Source organism: Plasmopara halstedii, assembly GCF_900000015.1.
Source record: "Plasmopara halstedii genome assembly, contig: Scaffold_2386, whole genome shotgun sequence".
NCBI classification, from domain to species: domain Eukaryota; phylum Oomycota; class Peronosporomycetes; order Peronosporales; family Peronosporaceae; genus Plasmopara; species Plasmopara halstedii.
Genome location: NW_020189293.1, coordinates 1,604,636 through 1,615,990, shown reverse-complemented (window position 1 = coordinate 1,615,990; position 11,355 = coordinate 1,604,636). Strand labels below are relative to the sequence as shown.

General features: G+C 46.3%; 4 protein-coding genes across 4 annotated transcripts in view; 2 read left to right on the top strand and 2 right to left on the bottom strand.

Annotated features, from left to right (window-relative positions):
* The window catches only part of PHALS_03784 (hypothetical protein F443_13758), a gene marked incomplete at both ends in the record, with an annotated part of 593 nt that extends 522 nt beyond the window's left edge, over positions 1-71 (top strand). Inside the window, one exon of the mRNA XM_024718064.1 lies at positions 49-71. Coding sequence (XP_024583500.1) covers positions 49-71 — 23 coding nt within the window. The remainder of the gene's footprint in view (positions 1-48) is intronic.
* Positions 72-103: 32 nt separating this feature from the next.
* On the bottom strand, positions 104-4,303 carry PHALS_03783 (ubiquitin-specific protease 9; the record flags this gene model as incomplete). Its single annotated transcript, XM_024718063.1, has 7 exons — positions 104-140; positions 205-1,732; positions 1,797-2,409; positions 2,476-2,769; positions 2,848-3,057; positions 3,143-3,317; positions 3,393-4,303. The coding sequence occupies 7 exons, from the start codon at positions 4,301-4,303 to the stop codon at positions 104-106; spliced, it is 3,768 nt and encodes a 1,255-aa protein (XP_024583499.1).
* A 424-nt stretch (positions 4,304-4,727) lies between these two features.
* Positions 4,728-6,263, top strand: PHALS_03782 (FOG: PPR repeat; the record flags this gene model as incomplete). Its single annotated transcript, XM_024718062.1, has 1 exon — positions 4,728-6,263. The coding sequence occupies one exon, from the start codon at positions 4,728-4,730 to the stop codon at positions 6,261-6,263; it is 1,536 nt and encodes a 511-aa protein (XP_024583498.1).
* Positions 6,264-7,023: 760 nt separating this feature from the next.
* On the bottom strand, positions 7,024-8,194 carry PHALS_03781 (drug metabolite transporter superfamily; the record flags this gene model as incomplete). Its single annotated transcript, XM_024718061.1, has 4 exons — positions 7,024-7,293; positions 7,359-7,655; positions 7,719-7,898; positions 7,964-8,194. The coding sequence occupies 4 exons, from the start codon at positions 8,192-8,194 to the stop codon at positions 7,024-7,026; spliced, it is 978 nt and encodes a 325-aa protein (XP_024583497.1).
* Positions 8,195-11,355: the final 3,161 nt, after the last annotated feature.

The following is an 11,355-nucleotide window of genomic DNA, read 5'->3' as shown; positions in this document are numbered from 1 at the left end:
ATTCCATTTGATGTGACAAGCCGCAAACAAAACCCAAATTTGGTCCAGGGGAGGTGCTTTCCAAGCGCTAAAGTTGACGTATCTGCCCGCATGCGCTTTCGACTTAAATGCTTACCGTCAAAATCAGATGGAGCAGGTGGCTGTTGCCAATTAAAAATACGCCGTAGTCGATTCCAAATAAGTAGGTAGAGGTTGTAAACAGACGTGGCGCGTAGTGATACACGAATCAGTAATGGGGCGCCAAACAATCGTGTGATGTGTGCGTTAGTAAAGCTGTCTGTTGATCGTTCCACTCGCCGGTGCACTAGAAAGACGAATGCCTCACTTTGTTGGCGCTCAACTACTTTTGATAATGGTATTTGGTACTGACGGATCCCGGAAGGGTACGCCACGTTCACAGTAGCCGAACTTGCGCTACTTCCGATCACACGAGCAGTGACAGCATCTTTCGCTTTTTCAATACGAACAAAGACAGAAGTTCCTATAGGAAAGACTTTGTCTTCCTCTTCATTATCGTTGAAATAACCACCTTCTGCGGGCAGAGACAATGGTGAGTCTTTTTCACTTTCATTATGATCAGCCAAAATCGTGCTATCTACTAATGCACAATTGGCTTGCTCCAAAGTCCCACCCTCTGTAAATTGCTTCCCCTTCACAACACATGTGCTTTTTTCTTCTTGGGTCACTGTGTCGTGCAGCTGATCAGGTAGACATGCTTGCACTAGTGATCTTAGTGGTGGAGATAATATGTCTTTTTCAAGGTCCAGCTGAAAAGCTGTAAGCTGATCCTTTTCATGAATATGTGTCAGTGGTACTTTGTCGTCCAGAACCATTTCGACAGTGTGAGAATTGGAAATTCGCGCAAGCACCACTCTATTTAGGTCATCTGCGTCCAATAACTTGTATGCACTTTTTGCTTCATCCTTCTCCAACCCCTCACTTTCTGCCTTTTTCAAAAAAAGTGCCACCTGCTCTTTCACAATCTTCACATTATCATTATTTCGTACTCGCACTGAAAAGCGCAAAGGAACGCGATCGGTGCAAAAGATTATTGTTAGCACAATAGATCGTGAGTTGCTTTCAGGTAGTGACAGCTGTAAAAAGGTGAAAGGCTCGAAGCGTGCTGATTCATACCGGCATATCGAGCATTCCAACAGGCTCTTATATTGACCAGTGAACAGCGCAACGATTACAGAAAATTCCCGTTTTTGATGATTTTGCCACCATTCCTCAGCTACCAAAGCGTCAGGTCGTCCATCGCTATCAGGTTGCTCTGTGTACGGTTTCTTTACGACGCGATTTAAATCTTCGCTGAGACTACTGAGTAAGCAAGCAAGTAGCTCCTGCGCGTCATGTTGGTCAGACCCAGCAAACTGTGGGTTACACTTCGCGAGAACCTTTTTGAACTCGTTTGGAGCAAACCGTTTACGATCAGAAGTCCAAAGAACTCGCAATAGTTCGCCAAAGGCCGCAGTTAGCTTTCCGTTGGTGCCATCCCGATTTCGTAAATTAATATCTTTGAGATAGGCTTCGTTTTTGAAATATTCTACTAACAATCGTGTATGGCTCAAACACTGCAGCGCACTACTCATGTAGCACGTGTTACCAAGATTGTCGAGTCCTACTAAGCCTGGTCCTGTAAATGCGTCCTTGGAAAAGCGTTTTTTGACAACGGGAGACGCAAGCACAGGATCTACTTCTATTGTTGGAGATCCAGTTTCACTTCCAGGTCCTACAAGATTGATGAAAAAGGATCGTCAGTGCGCGTTTGCATCGATCGCACGTGACTAGCATACCTCGTTGCCCTAACGCTTCGCCAAGATTCCCTCTGGAACATATGTCAGACGTACGCATAGACGAGCGTTGTTCGCGTTGTTGTTTTTTCGGTGTAGCGCCAGGCTTGCCAGGCTCACTGTCGCAAATTCGATCATTTCCTTCACTAGACTGATGATTGCTGGTCCTTGATGGTGTAGAAATGGTCGTACTAACACTTTGTGAAAGCGGCCACGAACCATCATCATCTTGAGCTTCAAGCAAGAATACGCTGTCTTGCGTCAGCTTTATAAGTTCATCCGGATACTCATCACCTAGATAAATTTTGTGATCAGGCGTCTTCTCATCAAAGTACCACAATCGAGCTTTGTCCATCAATTTCAGCAACAGCAGAACACGACAGGTAGCCTCGAGTAGACTAGCTGGCGTACTTAATCGACTGAGCAAAACTTCTTCGCCAGATCGAATTACACTACCATTCGAAGGATCCACGCGCGCAACTCGTAATATTAATGGAAATAATTCAATTTGAAGCTCTGTTTCTGATTTGTTTTGAACCTCGATAATATGGCGTACCAAGTCGGGTCCTCCACTATACCATGTGAGCAAAACGGAGTACACATGCGACGGAATCATCTGTGAAACGAAGCATCATTCAGTTACTATACGCGGCAAAGTACATCAGGCTGTTACTGGTCTTACATAGAAATCTCTAGCCAGTACTAGCTTCTCTTTGAGCCTCCTGCTTCCACTTTGCATCAGAAGACTCCAATTGGCAATCGGTCCAGGTCGAAAAACTTTGCTGCCGCTTGTACCACTGCTAAAGGTGGAGGTGCGTAAGGCTACGTTCCCTCGAATATTTTTTGCTGATTCAACCAATGTGTTCGGAGGAATTTGAGGCACAGGCAATGATCCATATGGACTTCCGTTTTTTAGATCCATGCCTACATAATCGCACCATTTTCGCCACCATTCAGCCCCCACTAGGTTCCAAGTCTATATAATCAGTAATAACATTACGTCTGCGTGGGTCAAGTAGCAATACATGTACTCTACTAATATCTACAGACGTACTTGTCCAACACCCATAACACGAGCAGCTTCACGCCAGTGCTCATCCACAATTCTTTTTTCAAGGTAAGCTGACTCAGGTTTCAATCCAAACAGAATGCATGCTGCAAAAGCTAGTTGTTGAAGCAAACGCTCCACAACTACCGATCTGGTCGCCCATTGAGTAAATCTTGTTATATCCCACCCTATTTCGGCAGTCTGCGTTGCCAACATCTAAAATAAAAAATATTGCGAAATTACCATACAATAGTGTCAGCTTAGCCAACACTGTCGCCCTTTGACACAACATGTTCTGCACCTCTTCGATATCTCGGATTTTCTCTCGTTCTGCATCCTCTTTGCTGTCAATTGTGTTGCAATAAGCGGCAACATGAATAAAGTTCGTCATTGTTGACAAATCTAAGGTCATAGTCGTACTTCGATCAGCTAAAATCCGAAAAATGTGACAGATCTTGTTCTCCTTTGAGTTTTCTCTACAAAAATCCGACAAGAACTGACAAAACTCCTCAAAAAGCACCAAATTAGGCATGGCAGTGCATGAACAGAACCTGCTTAAAAGCATCTCTGGGATAAATCCCTTTGCACTTAGCAAGTGGACGAATCGTGCGCTCGGTGTTCTAGTGCTTGCTCCTCCTTTAAGCTCAAACATCTTCTGAAACTGCCTTTCCAGCGCCGTGACCTCTGCCAAAGAGAATGACGTCGCTTGTGTGATGCGTCGACGAATAGCTACTGGGTTGTACGTTTTTTCCAAAGCTAAAATTTGCGGATCTTCGTCAGCGCCGATTTTTGCCGCTAGTACTGCTAGCCATTTGACTAATAGTACATCTCCGCGCTCATCTTTCAGTCGCACGACCTTTTTGAACTCTTGCAAGCTGAGAACAGATCGACCGTAAAAGATTTTATCCAAAAATGCTACCGTAGTGGTGTGTCTTGCTCGTCTGCGGCCGTAAATAACGTCCATAAATCTATCTAATATCTCACGAGAGACTTCACCGGTTGTGTCCAGGTCGTAAATTATATATAGTAGCTCTACCTGCTCTTCATATGTACCATGCTTGAGCCAAGCCAAACCACTAAGTATATTGTCAAGGCTCAACTCGCCCGAGTGTTCAGTATCCAGCACTTGAAACAAGCGGTCAGAGAGCGCGTGCGGAATCATGGTGAAAGCTCCAAGGACCTTGTTTCGGAACACATTTTTATGAAGTAAAGACTTACTTGCCTTATCTGATACTGCACCGACGGCTATTGGTGAGTTGGTACTACTCCCGATGGTGGTAGAAGAGCTCGCATAAGACGAAGGAGTTGCACCTGACGACGTCAATTCGCCTTCAACGCGGCATATTCGCCAATATCCGTCCGTGAAGCGCTTGACTTCATCATCACTTAGACGGGATACATAGCTGTTCATGGCACTGGCACCACCCGCTGCCGGGATGCCCATACTCATGACGCTACCCATGTTACTGACTGATCTTCTGTAAAAGGGGCTTTAATGCGACTTGAACATGAATTGTACGTAAAATTGGGTTCCAGATTAACGTTTAAATCCTAGAAAACAAGGCAAATTCCTTACTATATGTTTATTTCGTGTACAAATTGATCGGAGTAGCCGAGAACCTCCCATTCCAGCGAAGCGGATCGTTATGTTCGCGTGCCGAGGTTATGCGTGCACGCGATACACTCTTCTGTGGCGTGCAGCCAGATTGAATATACATCCGCTGGATCCGCTGAAAAGCGCAAAATGTCATAGCTTTTGTGTGACAAGTTCAAATTTGCCGATACTTATTAGGTCAGCATCCACATCGCTGCTACCAGTACACGCTCGCTTTCTTTCTCAAAACGTCAATATTTCGCAGTGCGACGACAACCTTGATGATGTTACGATGGATCGAGAAACAAAGCAGCCGCGAAACACACGCCTTATCACGCTTGACAGACTTGAAGACGAATACATGATGCGACTCAAGAACGCAGTGGAATCCACGGACGGTGCGGCCGCGTGGCGAACGGGATTGGATATTTTTCATGAGATTCAGCACGAGAAAGGACGGGGCCTAGGATTGGAAGTTTCTTCATTCCTCATAGAAGTGCTAGGTACTAGACGACGCGTGGACGACTGCATGCGAGTGCTAGCGTATTCTCGGGTGCACGGCGTTCGTCCCCGCATTCAAGCTTATTCGAGTGCAATTAGCTGCTGCTACAAAGAGGCTCAGTATGGTTACGCCCTGCGCGTATTCGAAGTTATGCGTAATGACGGGTACGTGCCGCAGACTGTGACGTACTCCCACGCTCTGTCATCGGCCCTTAAGTCAAGCCAACACGAGCTGGTGCTAGAAATCTTTGACGACATGATCAAAAACCGCCTGGATCTCAACATAATCATATACAATAACATTTTAAATAGCTGTGCGCGAGCGGGAGATGTGCACAGTGCTCTCGGCGTGCTGCAAGCTATCCGTCAACGTCAACTAGAGATGACGCAGTCGACATACCATTCGCTTGCTATATGTGCCGGTAAGACTGGCAAATGGGACCTGGCGCTGGATGCCTTGGATACAATGCAGGCAAACGGCTTCGAACCCACATCGACTATTTTCAATTCAGTCTTTTCCGCATGCGCTAAAAGCAAGCAATGGGAAGCAGTAGTTGAAGTTTACGACCTTATGCCAGATGACCTCCGCCAAAATTTACAGGGTGTATATCTAGGTGCAGTTATTATGGCCCACGCTAAGGCTGACAGCGAGGAGCTTAAGTTGCGTGGATTGGACATTTTCTACAAGCACAAGGAAATTCAGTCGGAAGAAAGCCAACTTAATTTATTTGCTTATAATGCTGCTCTGATTGCAATGTTGGAGACGAATCAGCTCGAAAAAATGCATCCTTTTGCCATTGAAATGAAGAAGCTAGGGATGAAGTGGGACACAACAACCTATCAGTCTCTTATTCTGTCATACATTCGGGCCGGCGCCGTGGAGACAGCAGTGCAAATGCTGCAGAGTAATGCCAAGCGGATGGGTAAAACGACCATGTGTTACCGCGAAGCCATTGATTTTTATGACCAAAAACGCAAAAACCCTCGCGAGGCAGTACGCCTCACGATGCAGATGATGCAATTCAACAAGCGTCTGAGCCGCCTCGACTGGCACAACGCTTTGCGGCTGGCGCTTCAACTGCCTGAACGCGCACCGTATTGGAATTTCCGTAAGTGGATGGCTATTCGCGCGAAGGGTATCATTGAAGACGTGCCGCCACATCTAATGCTACCCTCACACGCAGATCAGCGCCGGTCGCTTCTGCAAGGTGACACGGAAAGCGAAGAAAGCGCTGAAGTTCCTTACCAGCTGGGTGACTATCACTCGCGTAAGCGAAGACTCAATTGCAGACAGACGGTATCTGGTGACGAACAAAGGTTTCTCTAATGCGTTTATTAATAAATCTGTGTCTGGTTACTCTATTTCTTCAAAAGTTTCAAAGTCAACCAAAGATTTACCGTTTTAGCACCAGAGGGGGTGATTAATTGACATTTTTGGTGAAATGCACGTTACTACTTAGCTGTTCTAGCGAAGCTTAAATGCGTTACGATGGATCGCTGTCTGAACGTGAGTGAAGTTTATAGAGGCCTAATTGATTTTTATGTGAATCGTTTTTGGGAATGGGGGCCACTGAAATATTGGCCTAAAGCTACATTTCGAAATAGAAAAGTGAGTGTCTTTGAAATATCGTCTTTGTCCATACCATTGTTGTTTCTGGTTACTCACGTTGATAAAAGTGCTTCATCCCCCGATACTACTCGCATTCAATTGCGTCTCTTCTGAGACTTTGATCATACCTTACTATTTAGTTGACATTGCAACCGACACTTCTGGCCTTAACTTATCTTAGCTTCGATACTGAGCGCGAACCTGAGGATTTCAGCAATGGAATCATTATTTCGACCGTGGAGACCCTGACGCGAACATCAAGAAGTTTTTCAACGTACCGACGGGTGCCTTTTCTCGTACAAAAAGCTCAACGTAGACCTATACCGACGGTTTATACAAGATCGTTGACTAATCCAAGCGTGGTGCAATTATTGTAGCCACGGAGACATTTCAGTTTGCATTCTCTTTTCTAGGACTACACGTGTATGTACAATAAGCATATAATAGGAACCTACAAAGCAAAGACTAACTTTTTGGTCTAACTTGCATGAGCTTTTCGCAATGCGATCACAGCTGCACACGTGCAAATAATTGCAGCACCCACAATACTCCAGTAATTTATTCTTTCCCCGAGCAGTAGGTAGTCCCAAATGAAGACACAAACGACATCCAGATAGCGCATTACTGAAGCGATACCAGCCTTCTCAATCTGGAAACCTTTTGTCAGCAACAGCTGGCCCACGAATGTAAACAAGCCGCTTCCAACGATAGCCAGCCAAATGCCAATATTTGAAGGCATCACGAAAGTCTGTTCTCAAAAGCTAATGTCACTACGAACATCGCTTAAATACACTTGTATATCTAACAACGTACCCGCTGCACCAAAAGCATATACAAAAGCGATCCAATCGAGCTAAATAGCATAAAGTAGTGCACAATGACCATAAAATGAATGCGCCTCAGCTTTCGCACCGAAATGAACACGAGCGCCTGGCCAATGGCACCAAGTAAAGCCGATCCAATGGCGATCCACGAACCATCTGTGGCTACTGTAGCATGGGCGTATCCAAAGATAAAACCAGGACGAACGACGCAAATCAAACCTCCAAATGATAAAAGTGCACACACAAAGCTGAGAGTGTCAATGTGCTCATGTAGAATACAGGCTCCCTACAGATGATCACAATTAACAGTGCACTGCGACACCAAAACATACAAACACAATCAATGTACCAGAAAGAAGGTGAAAACGGGCGACGTGAAGACGAGAGTACTCGCGTCAGCAAGCACCATCTGAGAGACCGCGTAAAATGCAAAGGAAATGGAAGCAAATCCAGCAACACAGCGATATAGTAAAATTCGTCGGTCTTCTGGCGCGACGTAATGTGTCTTACCGCTGTACAAAATGCACACCTGAACAATAGATTTAGATATTCGCTAACTCATCATCGCAACAAGATTTGCTGTTCATAACGTACGTAATTGAGTATCATAGCGACGATAGAGCGCCAGAAAATGGCCTCAATTGACGTCATTGTGTACGTGTTGAACTTGATTAGAGTGGACATGAGGCTGAAACACACGGCCGACAGTGCCACACACGAGATGCCAAGTAGTTTGTGGTGTTGATCTCCGGTCTCACTCTTCAAAGGCATGGTTGGCAGCAGCGACTGGTGCTCCACATCGTATTTTCTTGCTTCAGCCGTCATGGTTTTAAGAGATTATTCAATGCTGTTTATGTGGTGGTCTTAGTTCAGACGGCCGAGTAGTCGGTTACTTCTTTGTTTGGCCAATCACTAGAATACCACAACGGGTACTTACTTACTTATACACACTCAGAATTTGGCTCATTTTTCTACCCTCGGTTGAAATTGCAGTGACACTTGTAGTCATATCAACATAGCGCCAAGTGGTAAATTATACAAAGTCCGTTATCGCTTGTTTGTTTCTGGTTTAGAAATCGAGATAACCATTCGCGTCTACCATCCATCCCCTCTACTAATTAATCGAAATGACTGTTGTGATCGTACATACCATTTAATGCCATTTTTCGACCAGAAAAAATGTACAGCAGCCAGCATGTCAGTGGACTTGAAGTAGTGTGATGTTGTCTGACTTGATTCGTGCATATAGGGTTGCCGTACACTTTGCACGAAAAAAAACTTTGACTCAGTCCCCGTTAACAAATGCACAGAGGATAGTCTCATGCGCTCCTACCAGGAGCGGAACCGAGAGCCTCTAGAATAACACTGTTATTCTGTGCTGCTCTTTCAAGAAAAGATATATCTAACATTTATTTTTCTACACTCATACTGAATATATGCGCTTTACCTTTTCTTAATATCGTCTTTCTTGTCTGATGGCAGTGTACTTCGGTTTTTGTTTCGGACTTCTAATACAGATTTGAGCGGTGGACGAAACATGTGAAAACGCTCATTGGATCTTTGCAAAATTAGAAAATTTCTAGACCAATCAAACATGAAAGGAGTCTTGCTCTATTGCGATCTCCCGTACTCAAATTCAGTCAGCAGGACGACTGGCACTGGCAGCTAACCACAGAACTTTCGGTCTTTGCAATCGAGACGGATCAGCTTCTTCGGTGTTTCTTGTCGTAGAAGCTTCGGAACGAAGAGCTCTTGCTGTGACGGGGAGGGCGAGCTCAGTGGTGATCACAATAGCTCGGAACCTTTTACCAGTGGATCGGGCGTGTAATGGGAATTGCCCGTCCGTGTACACACACTTTCTGAGGAAGCCTTAGGGTCAGCTGTAACGGGGTTGGTTACACATGCCCTAAGCGGGTCACAAGATTTGTGCGTTCGTACATAGTTGTGTATTACACAGTTAGTGTAATCACACAGTGGTGTGGCATGATTGCCAATAGTAATGTATATTGCCACATTAATTAGGTTTTGCTATATTTAGTAGGTGTTACTATATTAATCAGGAAACCTAGGGCTTTAGATTCTGGCGGCTCTGCCGCAACTAAGACAATTAAATACAGTTTCGATTTTGTACAGACGTGTTTGCTTTGGTTTGGGATTTTAGTACTTAGAAGTAGTGGATGCGATCCGCTACACTTGTACTGGTTCTTGGAAAGAACGTAAGGTCGGTGACCTCAGTTTAGCTTCCTACAAGCAAGGAGCTGAGCTCTTCGGGGCTGGGCTCTGCCGCCCTCTACCACTTTGAGGCTCAACCGAACCAAGTCCCGCCCCGCGCCTATTGGGTTTTCTCGTTTCCCCGCATTAAACCAGATTGGTTAGAAGCGGGACGTCGGTTCGACGAACCATTCGCGCCTTGGGCAGGGGACAACCAATTCGAAGGTGACAAGTGTCTTTACAAAACACCGTCGGGTATTCGAGCGCTGCTCAGCAGCTCGAAGCTCTGCTCCTCGTCCTCAGCATAGCTGAGATTGATCGGCTTAGACCGCTCGACGAACAGACAGAGTGTGCATTCTAACCAAGTCGTTCCGACTTAAAGTTGAAGTCGGTATCCAATGCCACATTCACCACTTCTTCAAAAGAGACAGATGCGCACAAAAAACTTACGTTCTGGTCGCGCCAGGGCGGAGTCCCCCCATAATGTCGGTCACTGCGACCGCCTCGGGAAGAGGATATGTTACCATCCCTGCAATAAGAGCTCTCAACCGTTGGCCAAAGTCCACCGACTCCTTCTCTACATCCTTAACTTCGAAGGTCTTAACGCTCATCATGAGCGGCATGGATCGGGAGGTGTCATCCGTCGTCGACGGTAGCGTCATGGACGCAGTCGACGCCGACATCTTCTGCTCTAGCAGAGCTTTACATAGATTAATTACGCCATTAGACGCACGCCGATCGCTTCAGGACCTTGCGAAGCAAGGTGTTGCACGTCCTCAAGGCCAAGCAGAGGCATCAGCATTTTAAGCTGTGCTCGTGAACACGGAACGTGTGTACAAGCCGGGCTTGCTGGTCGTAAAGCGACCATGAAGGGCTTTGATAAACCATGGAAAATCCTTATCGGTTCTGGTGCGTCGGGAAATTATGCTCGACGCTCCTTGATGAGAGGAAGTCAGCTGTATGCTGAGGTGCTGGAAGCGCGGTTGAGTGATACCGTTACTGTAAGCTTATCAAAGGGGAGTTGTGCAGGGTCCCAGTGGAACTTTGGTGAGTTATGAACCCATCTCGGCTAGAAAGCAGAAGCGCTATGGACGCGCACTGGACCGGGACGGTCAATGTGCTGGATATCGGGTTATCCGAGTTGTCAACCACCAAAGTTGCTTTGGACAAGAGCCCCGAGCGTGGCTCGCCGGCTGTACGTGGAGTGACACGTTATCCACTGAGCGCAGTTCAAGTAATAAAGCGGTGACTGCATGCCAAGTGTGGCATGGTTGGCCAAGGGCCGAGGCATCAAGGGCGAGGCCCTTGTGATGCGCGTGGAGTGGCACGTAATAGACTGAGTACTGTTCATGTACCGAAGCAGTTGCTTCATAACAAGAGTGGCATGATCGGACGAGGGTAAGAGGCATCCTGGGCAAGGCCCTACTGATGCGCGTGGATTGGAACGTTATCCACTGGACAAAGACTGCGGAAATAGCAGCTCTTCGTCGGATGTTGTAAATAACATCAGGGCCCTGGTGAAGCAGGAATTGGGGCTAGCACTGGACGACGCTGAGTGCATTTCCCACTGGTCTCTATGAGACGTATAACCTCTGTGAAGAGGAGACGCGACGCCGTATGCTAACTGCAAGATGCAGGGTGTCGACCCTGACCATGGATGTGTCTACCGTAGACGACAGTAGACAACTATACACACTTGTCAACGGTATGACGGGGGAGTAAGGCGGCGACGTCACCCTAGAGGCAGCAGAATGCTTTGGCTGATGAGTTGTCAT